The sequence below is a fragment of the Stegodyphus dumicola genome, chromosome 8, assembly GCF_044657685.1.
Source record: "Stegodyphus dumicola isolate Sdum_Otavi_A_Nest chromosome 8, ASM4465768v1".
Classification (NCBI taxonomy): domain Eukaryota; kingdom Metazoa; phylum Arthropoda; class Arachnida; order Araneae; family Eresidae; genus Stegodyphus; species Stegodyphus dumicola.
Window position 1 is genome coordinate 3,517,911 of NC_140775.1, and position 12,772 is coordinate 3,530,682.

Genomic DNA, 12,772 nt, shown 5'->3' on the forward strand with positions numbered 1-12,772 from the left:
TGTCGGTGTAAGATCAGTATTTCTGGCAAAGAGATTGCACGCCGTATAGCAGTTAAAATCACACCGAGTTGCTGCCTCAGCGAGAAATGGCGAATAATCAATCTGTTAGACGACATCTGGATGCTTTTACCAGAGGTCGAATCATTGGGAAGTTGGAGGAAAGTCGCAGTGTGACAAGTGTGGCTGCAGAGTTCGGAATTGCTCACAGCATCGTTTCACGACTTTGGAGACAATTTCAAACTACAGGAACAGTTATCCGGGGGTTTAGTAGTGGTCGTCCACGAGGAACACACCCGCAGATGACCGGTATATTGCCTTACAGGCTAGAAGAAACAGGCAGCAGACAGCGGGAGAAATCGCTTGACACACGACACAGGCGACTGGACGACCGATATCGCGTTTTGCCGTGGCCAGAAGACTGCACGGTGGTGGTCTGTTTGCACGACGCCCTGTACGGTGTGTACCTCTAACGCCTGCCCATCGGAGAAGGCGTTCTCTGTGGTGCCGGGAACACCGGAATTGGAGAGACAATGAATGGGGACGAGTACTCTTTACAGATGAGAGCAGATTCCGTCTGACTAGCGATTCTCATCACATATTCATCTGGAGAGAGCGGGGAAGTCGCAATCATCCCTCGAACATCATTGAAAGGGACAGGTATGGAGGTGGCGGTGTTCTCGTTTGGGAAGGCATCATGCTTGGTAGTCGTACAGACCTTCACATCTTCGACGCAGGTTCAGTCAACGGGACCCGTTATTGTAACGAGATTCTTCTTCCATATGTGCGTCTTTTTAGAGGCGCTATGGGTCCGCAGTTCCTTTTCATGGACGACAATGCACCATGTCATCGCACAGTAGCTGCCGAACAGCTCTTAGAGAGTGAGGATATTGAACGTATGTATTGGCCGGCACGATCTCCGGATCTCAATCCCATCGAGCATGTATGGGATTTTCTTGGCAGACGCTTGGCAGCTCGTATCTTACCACCAGTAACGATTCCGGAGCTTCGATTGGCGCTGCAAGACGAATGGGCAGCAATGCCTCAACAACTCATTGACACCCTCATTCTCAACATGGGCAGACGCTGTGAAACCTGCCTAGCAGTCAGGGGAGATCATATCCCCTATTAAAGACCAGATGTTTCTTGCTGGACACCCATCACAGGGATGTTTCGGCCTTCGGTCGCATTGCGCTCCATGCTACTTTTTCAATAAAGCTTCTTTTTATCCCTCTGATTTCTCTTTTAGTAAGTGTTGCTTACATTACTCATGTCCTTACGTATTGGGGATCTTACGGTATTAAATGTGTTGATTTGGAAAGCTTTTGTACAAAGTTATATTGAAAAAACTGTCTCGTCCTTAATTTTTGCACACCAGTGTACTATACGCTTAGTTCATTAAATAGTGGAAGCCAGATTGCATGGTTCTTTTTGATTCAGGTCATCTGATCGATAGCCATTTTGATTAAGCATGCTGAAAAACAAACACAAATTTAGTAAGAGAGATGGCAAAGTCTCTGAAGTAAAGTAAAATAATAACAATACTACTAATAATAATAAAATATTTGTGGTTTTGAAAATAGCTTACATCTATTATCCCAAAGAGGAACTCTATTTTTTTAATTTAAAAAGAATGAAAAAAATCCTGCAAATATGTCTTTTCTGCCCTTAAATAAAATTGAAATCGGTACTCTGCATTACCCGGTCAACATTCTAATCATTCGTGACTAATCTTTTGCTACCCTAATACGTGCAAAACAGTAGCCATTTGAAAATGTTTATGTAAAAATTGCATAAAACAGCAATAAATTAATGAAATTTTAATCACAAGAATTGTCCAAAACGAACAGTAAAAATTACATAAACATCTATAAGGAAAAAATTTAACACTCAAAATTTCGTAAATGTGTAACAAAGTAAGTAATTGAAAACACAATAAAATTCCATAGTAAAACGCTTAACTTTCAATTTTCTTTGTCTTCTGTCTGCTGCAGAGCAAATTCTCACTGCTGTCCCTGTGCGCATTTTTAAAATAAAAAGTATCAGAGAACTGTACTACTTAACTCTATGGAATGCGCATTTCTGCTGTCTCTAATAATAGGCATCTCTAATAATAAACGTTTTCCTTTTTATTAGAAGACAAATTCCACAGTGGCATTATCATTCGTTGCACGAAAACGTTCCACACACTGCCACACACAGACGATATAGTGGTTAGCCCTTTGGTACCGCCTACTGCGGTACCGAAGGGCCCGTGTTCGAATTCCGGAGAAGACATGGGTGTTTTTAAATATATAGTGTTTTGCGGCAGGAAGGCATTCTAAATATGCAACGAGACGAAAGTCCTCTCGAAAGGTTGGTGATAGAGGAAGAGGGGTGGAAGACCTTCGGACTCGTCCCGCCGGAATGTTCTCCATCAAAATTGGGGGCGGAACTGAACGAAGTCGTACTGGCACCTGTATGGTGCTCAAGGCTCTGACCAATGGCAGGCGCAATCTTGCACTCCTTGCCACGATGAATTTCGTGGGTTTGTTCCGATGTTATTGTCAGACAAGTGAGATAAGTCACACACAACACAATTCCATACACTAATTACAACGAATAGAAACCACAAGCATGACCCTCGAATTTCAAAACAGGGCGAACAATCATTACTTCCGAGACAGATCATGGCTATACCGCAGTCTTCGAGAAACAAAGCTTTTCATCTTTCTCATAATGTCACTATGAAGAGTGCAAAGAAAACCTATCCCATTCGTTGGGAGCGAGAGCAAATGAATTACACGTTAGAGTAAAGTGCGTGTAGGCAATAGTTTGTTGCCAAATAAATACAAGAAGGTTAGAACAGAAGGGCACAGAGTTCGTAGTTTCCTCCGCTGTCTGAAAATCAAACCTACCTAACAAGAGGTGGCCATGCTTGTGAACTCAAAACATTGCTTTATGGCAAGGAAACGCACTTTTTTCTACGATGTTCCATGCATGCATTTTCCAGTAAATATATATGTTAAAATTATAATGAAATTCCCCGATATCGCTAAATTTTTCTTTTAAAATAATAATGTGTATCTATAATTTACAATGTACAGGAAATTATTAAGAAATAGTGCAAAATCTAAATGAATGTGTATTAAATCCTTTAAAATGATGTTTCTGCATATTTCAAGGATTTCTTTAGGTTTTATTAGCTACCTGTTGGGTGTCCTTTCCAATTTTTGCTTTAAAAACAGATACTTCTGATTTAGTACTTTTTCGTTAGAGCGGAGTCAGCTAAAAATTCGCCACTTTTTTTTCAGCCACTTCTTGCCAAGTATTAAATTATAAATTAATAATATAGTTCAAACGAATAAAATAAATTATGTAAAAAGTAATTTTTTTTAATTTCTTAATTCTTAAAAAAAGTAAATTCTTCTTTTTTTTAAATTTTGTATCTTTAAATATTCAAGACATAAATAAAAATATCAAAAAAAAAAAAAACGAAATAATATCTAAACAGATAGCATAACATTACGAATGTCATTCAATATTGCAGAAAAATCTGAGTTTTTTAATGTAGTCGACGCTACATAAATTCTATTAAATATGATTATAAATGGTGGCGAGTAGTGCCCCGCTGATGTTTATTTCCCCATTTAGTACTACTGCACAATCGCCCCACAGTTTGGCTATAGCATCCAGTTTCGGGGTCTACAGAATTATAGCTGTAATTCATAGTGAAATGTTCGTACCCAGCATTTCTTAGCTCTTCTTGCTTATATCCTTTCCAGCAGTCTGAAAATATAATGCTGCCATCCGCGATTTTTCTTGAATGGCAATCATCAATGTCGTAGTACAACGACCAGGAACGGTGACCAGAAAACATTTTTTGCTTTGCCAGCATAAGCCCCTGAATACCCATTGTTCCGGAAGAATACGACCAACATTGTTTTTCCTTCTTGTAAAAAGACTTTCATTTCTACGATTTTGTTCGCTCCACTAATTTTAATTCTTTTATGAGACATCAAACTATTTGCACATAGCCTCCCTCAAGTAAATATTTTAATCTACTGTCGTGTTATGGCTCATTTCTAATTGAAGTTCGCAAAATTCAGTCGACGTCAATTCATGACACCACAGATAGATGAAACGAACGTCCTTGAGGAAAATAAGATGCGAGAATTCAAACCATGGTCTGGTTCTCAATCCTTTTTTTTTTCTTTTTTCCACAGCAAGAACGTACATAACAACGCCATATAGGAGCTTTCTTTGAGTCAAACGTTAACTTCATCGCATGATTTTGAGAACAAAGTCTGTTGCTAAGAATTATTTCTTTATCCTGAAAGAATCTTATGGCAGCCTCTAAGTCATTAGGTAACAGCCAAATTGTGTAATCTATCGTACTAAAAAAAATGAAGAAATATGGCAAAAAACGACGAACGACGATATTTCAAATGAAAACTAGAATTTTCGAGCCATGATATTTCAAGCCTTAAATCCTCGAGCCAAGATATTTAGCGAGGTTGTTGGCGCATTTTTAACTGACGCCGCTCTAACGGAATTGTACCTCTGATTTATTCACAATATTATCGTAATATGTTAAATAATCATACCATGTAGAAATATTTCAGGATTAGGAAAGCAAGTTATTTCATTTTTAGCATACTTAATAGTTTAAACTGAAACAGAAATATTTGCTATAATATGTTATTGAAATAGTGGAGCTAATTTCAGCTGTTTCATATTTATGAATCTCGATTAAAGAAAGTATTTTGAATTAAGCTGAATTACTGAAATATATTTACATAAATGTTTGGATACGTCTTTCCACATATTCAGTTATGGTAGATATTTTACTTACGTTTGTCGCTATATTGCCTAGAAATTTTTAAATTTATGCAAACAATTATTTAAGTTTTTGCAAACAATTTTTTAAATTTATGCAAACAATTATTAACAACAGAACAATTTATCTTGATCAAATGCACAGTTTATATTCATATATGTTCACAATACATAAAAATGAATAACAATTAATACACAAAGGAAAAAAAATATTTCATTTAACACTTGAAAATTCATGAAAATAATTAAAATCTATTTCTTACTTTTCATAGAAATTATGACAGAAATTCTTCAAAGCGATCCTAGCTTAAATCCTAGCGTATATCATTACATGTTAAGAAACAAAGGTACCAGTTACAAATAGAAACAGGGAAATGTATTTAATATAATTTGATCATTACTAAGTCCTTTTTTTAATATATGGAAAGAAAATACTTGACGCCGAGCTATTTTTCGGCCTACAACAAAATTACATAAAAAATTTAATGCTAATACGTGAAACGTAATAATGTAAATAGAACATTCTGTGGCACCTATCCAACACACCAATCGCAGTATCGGCTCTGAATCACTCTCTTCCGTTTCCACATATTTCTGCTTTCTTGAATTTTGCCAAATTTTTCTTCCCTAAAAATTGTTTCATAACAAAACTTGATTTATTTGGGAAATAGCACAGTTTTAAGCATTAGTAATGCGAAAATAACTCTGTCTTTCAATTTTTTGAAATCTAAATGCCCTTGCAGTGACTGAGTTGATTAAGGCTATAGAAACTGCTAGTTCACTTTATTTTCAATTCACAGCGACTGAATAATTTACCTTTTCACAGATTTTTCGTCATACATGATCTCATACTGTTTCACATTCTCGTGATGTGTACTATTAACACGAGTGATTCAAGAAGTAATCCTTTGTAAGAAACACAAATCGTATTTTATTCTCGAGTGTCAAGATGTAGAAACATCTTTTTACTCGACTTCTGATAAGGATCGAGTGGGAGGGGAAAGAGTAGGGTGGAAGGAAGTGTGGGAGGCGGAAAAAAGAGAGTGAGGTCCGTACTAGCGGCGGCGAAAAAAAGGGGGTGGCAAGTTCAGTGTCGTTATAAGATGTAGCCGCGGGTGGTAAACCGCAGAGTCAGTTTTGCGTGAATGAGTCAATTAAGGATGTAATTCTTATGTGAGTAGGATGTCACATGGGTACCGATGTCACATGGGTAACAATTTTTCTCTGGGATGCGGAGAGTGTCTGAGAGTGCTAATAAGGCTATTACTGTGGGTTTGTACTGAATAAAAGTTTGGAATATACCAAGGAGCATTGATAATTTCTCGTTTATTTTATTTTGTAGAATTTGTAATTGTTTAATATTGGTTTTAGCTGCATGTCCCCAGATCGGTGCTGCATAAAGGAGGGCTGGGCGAAGTATGGAGCGATATAGAAGTCATTTGTTTGTAGTAGATAAGTTGCTTTTTCTACCAAGAAGAGGTCGCATAGTAGCTCTGGTGATTTTAAATTTTTGTACTACGGACCGGAAGTGGGTTCTGAAGGTAAGTTTTTGGTCAAGGGTGACTCTAAGGTATTTGGTTTCATTAATCCAGTCTACTCCTTCGTCAAATATTTCAGGGGGTGGATGATAGTATTTCATGTTTCCTTTACGGAAAATTATTGCCTTAGTTTTATTAGTGTTAATTTTAATCTTCCAAAGGGTGAGTTAAATAAGGCTTCGATGCCATACCCTGTCAAAAGCTTTCGCGATATCGAGGAATATAGCACCAGTCGGAAGCTTGCAGTTGTAGTCTTCAGTGATAATGCTGATAACTCTAAGAAGTTGGTGGCAAGAGCTATGATGATTACGAAAACCGAATTGTTCTTCTGGGAAAAAAATCATGGAAGGGGGAATTTTTTGGATGTGGAAAAGTAGGATTTTCTCAGTAACTTTAGACAGATGGCTAAGTAAACTGATAGGGCGATAGTTCTGTGGGATGGTTGGATTTTGTTGCGGTTTAGCAAAAACAATTATTATAGCTTGTTTCATGAGTTAGAAAAATGAGCGAATTTGATAATGTTGTTGATTATCTTAGGCAGGTAAGAGCGTTGATCGGAAGATGCTTCAGTGCTTTGGTCGAGATGCCATCGTGCTCTCGGGCTTTCTTCGTTTGTAAGGCGCTGATGGTGTTGGCAACGATTGTTGGGGTAGTCAGGAAAGTGAACTTTACGGAGCAGGGGTATTAAGGAAGTTATTGACCACCTGGTTGACCCGTTCAATAAAGTTATTGTCGTACGGAGTGGGATTAAGAGTGAATGTATCTTCCATATAGTCCGCAAAAGCTTTAGCTTTATCTTCTGTATATGAAATTCCACTAGGTCCATGAATAGGTCTTTGTAAGACAGACAGCTCTAGAATGCTTTTGCCATTTTCTAAATAAGTAACTCTTTTACAAATGTAAATTTTATTTAAAATGTAAATATTGGAATGTTAAAACAATAGGAATTATTTACGAAAGATGTAATAATTTCAAAAGGAAATATTAAATAAAAGCCAAGATTAAATAAATACTTACAGGAAGTCAATACAAAAAGTAATTTTCTGACACCTGTTAACTGTAACCGATGGCAATAAAATATAATTATTTCCTATTTGTACATATGAGCGAAGATGGATTGGAGAGGTTGTACTTTTAGCGATTTTTAATGTGTTTTTTTATTTTGTGTTCTAAAATAGTTACTATTTGTTTAAAAACGAAGAATAGCATATATTTAAATTTTCTGGTATTTATTCTATGTTTGTTATGGTTTCCTTGTAAATCTATCATGTTTTGAATTCCGAAACTTTGTTAATTCGTATACATAACAATAAATTTGGGATGTTTTTCCCTACTGTAAAATATTTATTAGAAGTATGCCGATTTGTCAGAGTTTATTTGAAAGTTTAAAACTGTTTGTGTGTAAATATTTTCGTTTTATTTTAAAGTTAGAGATGATGTCTAATTTTTTGCATTAAGTGTAAGGCAATTATATTTATGAATTTTTGTGTACATTTTAAATTGTTCATTATGAGAAATTTTTTAGTTATACCTAAATATTTTAGAGTATGCCAAAGTGATTACATAGAGCAAAATTTAAAAATTAATTAATTTTTTTTTTTAATTTTACAAAATTTGGTACGTCATTAGAGCACTTTCCAAAACTCGGTTTAAGTAATTCCGTTACGTCTTAGCTGTAAAATGTACTTACTCTATATTTTTGTATTGATTAGTCTAATAATTTGCTTAATAGCTGAATTTTTAGGTTATCCTGAGGTCGTTATGTATCTTAATTTTGAAGTGTTAAATAAAAATAGTGAAATATAATTAAATTGTATTGATAATCTCTTTCATTGTAAATTCCTATGTCATTGTGCTTCCTGCTTTAGCTAAGTAAATTTTTGATATATAAACTCTGCCTGTTTTCTCTCATTTTCTCCTCCTTTTTTGTGTGTGTTTGAACTACATCATGAGAAATTTATTTTGAATGAGTAAAAAATATTTGAATATTGAGACCACAAGTTTTGTATTATTTCGTTCATTATTCTCTGTACAAACAGGAGTGTGAAAATTCCTTCGTTGCAATTCATAGGAAGCATTAAACACTTCGTTCAAACTTTCTTTAAAATTATTGACATAACTAGACATTATGCCATAGAATTTCAAGTATCTAAGTTGTATTTTCTTTTTAAAATTATACTTGTTGATAGTTTATTTATGTTTTAAATTTTATATTGATTTAAATGATGTAAAAAAATGCACTGTATATATTTTTTAAGAAGCAGTTAAATCACTTTAAATGAACTGTACAAGGCCTATTGTAATTGACTTACAATGTGTGCGAAATGTTAGCTGAATTAATGTTGATGGGAAAGCAATTATGTACCATATACAGTCAAAAGTCTTTAATCCGGACTCGTCGGGACTTTGGCGATTACGGATTATCAGTTTTTCTGGATATAGATCATCAATTTAAATCTGGTAAGATGGCATGCAGAAATTATAAAATTGAAAATATGAAATCGTAATTTATGAAATAAAAAGCAATTAAAGGGTATCAAAATTTACAAAAAAAGCTTAATATTGATTTGTTTACTTTATTAAACATTTCTTTCAACGTGCGCATGCGTAAAGCATACATTACGCATAGTTGAAATTAGAAAATTGCAACCAGAAAACTATTTGATGTGTATTTGTGATATTTATAATGACAAATTATAATTAGAATAATTAAATCATATCAAAGACGGAGTACATCGAGATGAAATATTACATTTAGTAAGGAATTATAAGCTGAATAAAAGAAAAACATCTGCCCTGAAGATAAGGATAGTGCTGACAGATCAACTTCCAGTTCATTGGGCGCCGCAACGTTTCCCCCCACCCCCGCAGAGCAGCGGGAAATTGATAAATAAATTTCAGAATGGTTAGGAAAACAAAGGATATGCCTTTATCCATTTTTTGCAGCAATTCCACTTTTCGTTTGATGGACATCGAAACATGCTTTCGCTTTGTAGATCCTTTGGCAGCTCCAGAATCGGAAATTCTTTTTGACATAATCGAAAGTTCAAGCTTACTTTTATAAAATTGCTCAACAGTCTGCAAATCTGGATCCAATTCGAAGATTAAGGAACAACGCAATCTGCAACATTAACTGAAATAGATAATTAGATAATTTTAGCTTAGCTTATACCGTCCGTTATACATTAAACACGTATGCGTAAACACATATGTGCATGCGTAAAGGTATTATGCACATGCACAGGAAGTTTGTAGCTTTGAGGTCCGGATTAACGACTTTTGACTGTATGTACTGTCTGACCACGTATTCCAGTTTTATGTAAACATCCAGTTTGGGGCGGAAGTGGGCATATCTATCAGTGATGTAGACGTGAGTGCAGTGGCCCGATTAGATTTAAATAATTCTTCCATTTCACACTCTATCTTTCGAGTGGGGCTCACCAGAAAATTTTTATCTGCGCTTTATACATTTTAAGCTGATGTACCGTGAAATTTTAAAATTATAGAATTAAATTAAAATGCATAGAAATATCAGATCGTGACATTACAAAGAAAAACATTAAAAGAACTGTAATAGTAAACTATTTGTCTTAATACAATTCATCATCAGTTTATAAATATTTTAATAGATAATATTAATTTAATAATATTAATAGATAATGATTAAATTAATAATAATTTAGATAATGCATCTTAGTTTAATATTTTCAAACATTGAATGAAAAACTTTTATCTGTTAAATATTCTTTAATAAATTAAATTTATTAATATAATCAAATGATCTATAAATAAAATAAAGCATTTTAATGAGAAGAGGTTGCATAAAAATTATTTTAGTTTTAATTAGACATGCCATACCTTTTTTTCCTCTTTACATTTTTGGTTGCGTAATTGGGATGGTCAGTCATCCTAATTGTGATTCTTCATCGCAAACTTTAATTATATTATACACTAATTTCTTAAAATCGCTGCGGAAAAATTTATTTCTAGAGATTTCTGGAACACTAGAACTCGTCGTAAAAATGAAGATTTGGTTAATCTTTGGATTATGGTAACTTGGCGATTTTTTGGCGAAAATTTGGTGACAAACTCTGCTACAGCAACCCTCTATTTTTTTTCGCCGCCATTTTGTCTTCACGAAGTAAAGACATGTTTCTTTTCTTTTTATTTACTCAACAATTTTTCCAACAATCTGCTAGCCGAATTACACTTATGCTAGAAATTTTATGGAACAAAACTGCTTAAATCATGACAAATATTAACTGCAAAATTGGGAAAAGTGCAGAATCGCAAACTCCTTGCCGCGTTTTTCAGAATCGCACATACACAGTAACCATGTACACGACGACTTATTTTTACTTAAAAAAACATCCCAGAATTGCACAAAAATGGCATTGTGCACACTCTTCACCATATCCATGTACACTGCTTTTTTCTCATAAATTAGAAAAATTTCATGAAAATGCATGAAAATTTTGTGAATCTTTAAATTCGGTAAAAAGGACATATATGAAATTACCTGATCGCGAAAAAGTATATACCCTTTCCAAGGATGAACATTTCCACGTATAACATAAATAAAATATCCAAAAACTTTTACCTCTAAATTATCTATTATAAACGTCACCAACGCAAACATTAAAAATGGTTACAAATACTTAGTGTCAAATATTTAAATTATTTCCATGCACGTTTACTTCCACTGAAACATATACCAAATTGCTACAAACATATAATTCACAAAATAAATATCATTTAATTAAAATATAATTAAACCATGTACACGTCAACTTATTTTTACTTAAAAAAACATCCCAGAATATCACAAAAATGGCATTGTGCACACTCTTCACTGTATCCATGTACACTGCTTTTTTCTCATAAATTAGAAAAATTTCACAAAAATGCATGAAAATTTTGTGAATCTTTAAATTCGGTAAAAAGGACATATATGAAATTACCTGATCGCGAAAAAGTATATACCCTTTCCAAGGATGAACATTTGCACGTATAAAGTAAATAAAATATCCAAAAACTTTTACCTCTAAATTATCTATTATAAACGTCACCAACGAATTTAACGCAAACATTAAAAATGGTTGCAAATACTTCTCAAATATTTAAATTATTTCCATGCACGTTTACTTCCAATGAACCAAATTGCTACAAACATATAATTCACAAAATAACTATCATTTAATTAAAATATAATTAAATTAAAAAACACTACTTAAAATATAAATAAGCACATACATTAAATTAATAAAAATTAGCATACAGTCCTAATTACTTTAAACTAAATCATTGCTAATAACAATTTTCCAATAATACCATATTAATTTATTTACTCCTTATATTTAGAACAATGCATAAAAATAATATCCTCAAATAATTAAAAATACTAACTTACCTAATCTTCTTCAGAATCTTGATTACGTGGTGGATAAACTTTTCTTATTTCCTCCGCTAAATAAAAAGCAATCGTATGTGCGCTTGTTTCAGGATGTTTAAAATCATACTTATGGTTCATAGCAAGATGTTGAAAACCTTCATCCTCCAAACAGACATATGACTTCCAGCAATCAGATATTCTTGTACCAGGTAGAATATACTGCTTAATAAAACTTAATAAGCAATCTTTACGTCTATCTCACGCAACCTTAAAAAAACACTTATTACTACCCCTTTCAATCCCACTAAATACCCATTTCGAATTCACTTTAGATAGGGCCATGGGATCCAAAAATTAACCAACACTGTTTCACACAACACAGACTGAAGCTAAATACAAAATTTCCAGATTTCTCCCGTTTTCCGATTAAAGAACTGTAATTCGTCCATTAATGTCACATGACATATCTCATGATCTCTCATTTCCCTCACACAAAATAATGCGTAATCGGAACTGAGTATTTCTCACATTATTCCCAAAGTCCTAGGTAGTAACCTTTATCGCCTACCAAAATGTCGCCGAACTACCTGTTACCATATTCCAAAGATTTTAAAGTAAAAGGTGGTAAGTTACAGCGATGCTCAATGATTGTAAGGAAAAGTACTAAATTACCCCTGACCTCTGAGAGGAAAAAATACCTGCGCTTTTCACCCACACCCTCTGATACTTCTTAAACAATTTGAAGTAAACTCCAATGCTGGAACACAGCAATAACTTTTATTTAACACTAAAAAAAAAAAAAAAAAAAAAAAAAAAAAAAAAACATGACATACAAGCATGAGAAGAAAAGGTATAAAAACTTATTTAAAAAAAATAATTACACGCTTCGTGCGAGAAAATGCATGCAGCTCTCGAGCCTGCATTTCAGTATTGCCAGTAACCTGTACATTATTTATTATTCATCTATTTCAAGTGCACGAGAGATTAATAACGATGTTAAAACTGTTACAACCGCTACGACATCCGA

General features: G+C 33.9%; 1 protein-coding gene across 2 annotated transcripts in view; it reads left to right on the forward strand.

Moving 5' to 3' along the window:
* Positions 1 to 12,772, forward strand: part of LOC118195257 (ER membrane protein complex subunit 2-like) — a 55,070-nt gene that overhangs the window by 12,847 nt on the left and 29,451 nt on the right. Inside the window, exon 1 of one of the 2 annotated variants that reach the window (XM_035366521.2) lies at positions 7,435 to 7,478. The exons of the other annotated variant lie outside the window; for it this stretch is intronic. Within the exon in view, the coding sequence (XP_035222412.1) occupies positions 7,466 to 7,478 (13 nt within the window). The 5' untranslated portion in view covers positions 7,435 to 7,465. Of the gene's footprint in view, positions 1 to 7,434; positions 7,479 to 12,772 lie in introns of those variants that run through there. 2 annotated transcript variants of the gene reach the window in all.